This window comes from Crocodylus porosus, unplaced genomic scaffold, assembly GCF_001723895.1.
Source record: "Crocodylus porosus isolate Cpor-Errol unplaced genomic scaffold, CroPor_comp1, whole genome shotgun sequence".
Lineage (NCBI taxonomy): Eukaryota > Metazoa > Chordata > Crocodylia > Crocodylidae > Crocodylus > Crocodylus porosus.
Window position 1 is genome coordinate 59338681 of NW_017728949.1, and position 1090 is coordinate 59339770.

The following is a 1090-nucleotide window of genomic DNA, read 5'->3' on the forward strand; positions in this document are numbered from 1 at the left end:
CCACTACCAACCTCAAGGAAGGAGGGGCTGGAGTTCATCCTTCAGGGTTAGGACTATAACATTAACCCTTTCACAGCTGCTACTGAATCCCCAGTGGCGGTGAGAGGGTTAACACATCAGCCTTTACCTGAGCAGGGCCAGTCAGGATTCAGCCATTCGGTCCAAATCCCCCGCAGTCATAATTCAGCTGTGACCCTGGAATAATATTTGCTTCACTCTGCCTTCCCCAAACAAGGTGCATCTGTCTGGAGGGCTTACACACTGCAATAACATGCTATCATAGGAAAATGGTGACATAACTCATTGCTGTTTCTGTTTTGTTTCTGTTGTAGCCACGCTGTATACATCCTGCATTTTGCTAGGAGTGTTCCTCAATAGCAGCATACCTATATTCTTTGAGCTTTTTGTGGAAACAGTCTATCCAGTTCCAGAAGGAATTACATGTGGAGTTGTCACCTTTTTGAGTAATGTGTTCATGGGCGTCCTTTTGTTTTTCCTCACGTTTTACCATACAGGTAAGAAATATTAGATGTTTAATGTAGAAGCATTCTGTGCGCGGTCAGTTTTGGTACCGCGGGAGGGCAGTTTATATGCAGAACTCCCATTAATGCTATTATGTACATATATTGTTTGCATACCACTGATAGAAAAGACCTCTGAATTGTTTATCTTTATATGCCCGCCAATCAAAGAATGAAATCCTTTAGTAGAAGATGAGTATCCAGATTGTATCCATATTGGTCTAGCGGCAAAAGGAATCGGAACTCGTGGTAGAGGTATCTTTTATTAGACCACCTAGAGTTTTGCAAAAAAAAATTCTTTAAAAACTTGCAAATAAAGACCTTTTTTTTTTTTGCAAAAATCTAGTTATAGAATCATAAAATCAATGAGTTGGAAGGGACCTAGACAGATCATTTAGTCCGACCCTCTGCCATGGGCAGGAAGGAGCGATGGGGGAGGGGGGGAAAAGTTGGTCTGCTGAAAGATATCACCTGTACCATGAATTCTGATTCATTAGTAGAAGATGCACATACAGACTTTGCTTTGAACTTCCTGCATCAAGAAGCCATTGAGATGCACACGGTGGCTA

At 41.9% G+C, this 1090-nt stretch overlaps 1 protein-coding gene across 1 annotated transcript in view; it reads left to right on the forward strand.

The window, feature by feature from the left end:
- The window catches only part of DIRC2 (disrupted in renal carcinoma 2), a gene marked incomplete at its 5' end in the record, with an annotated part of 108047 nt that overhangs the window by 95153 nt on the left and 11804 nt on the right, over positions 1 to 1090 (forward strand). The window contains one exon of the mRNA XM_019553572.1: positions 333 to 515. Coding sequence (XP_019409117.1) covers positions 333 to 515 — 183 coding nt within the window. The remainder of the gene's footprint in view (positions 1 to 332; positions 516 to 1090) is intronic.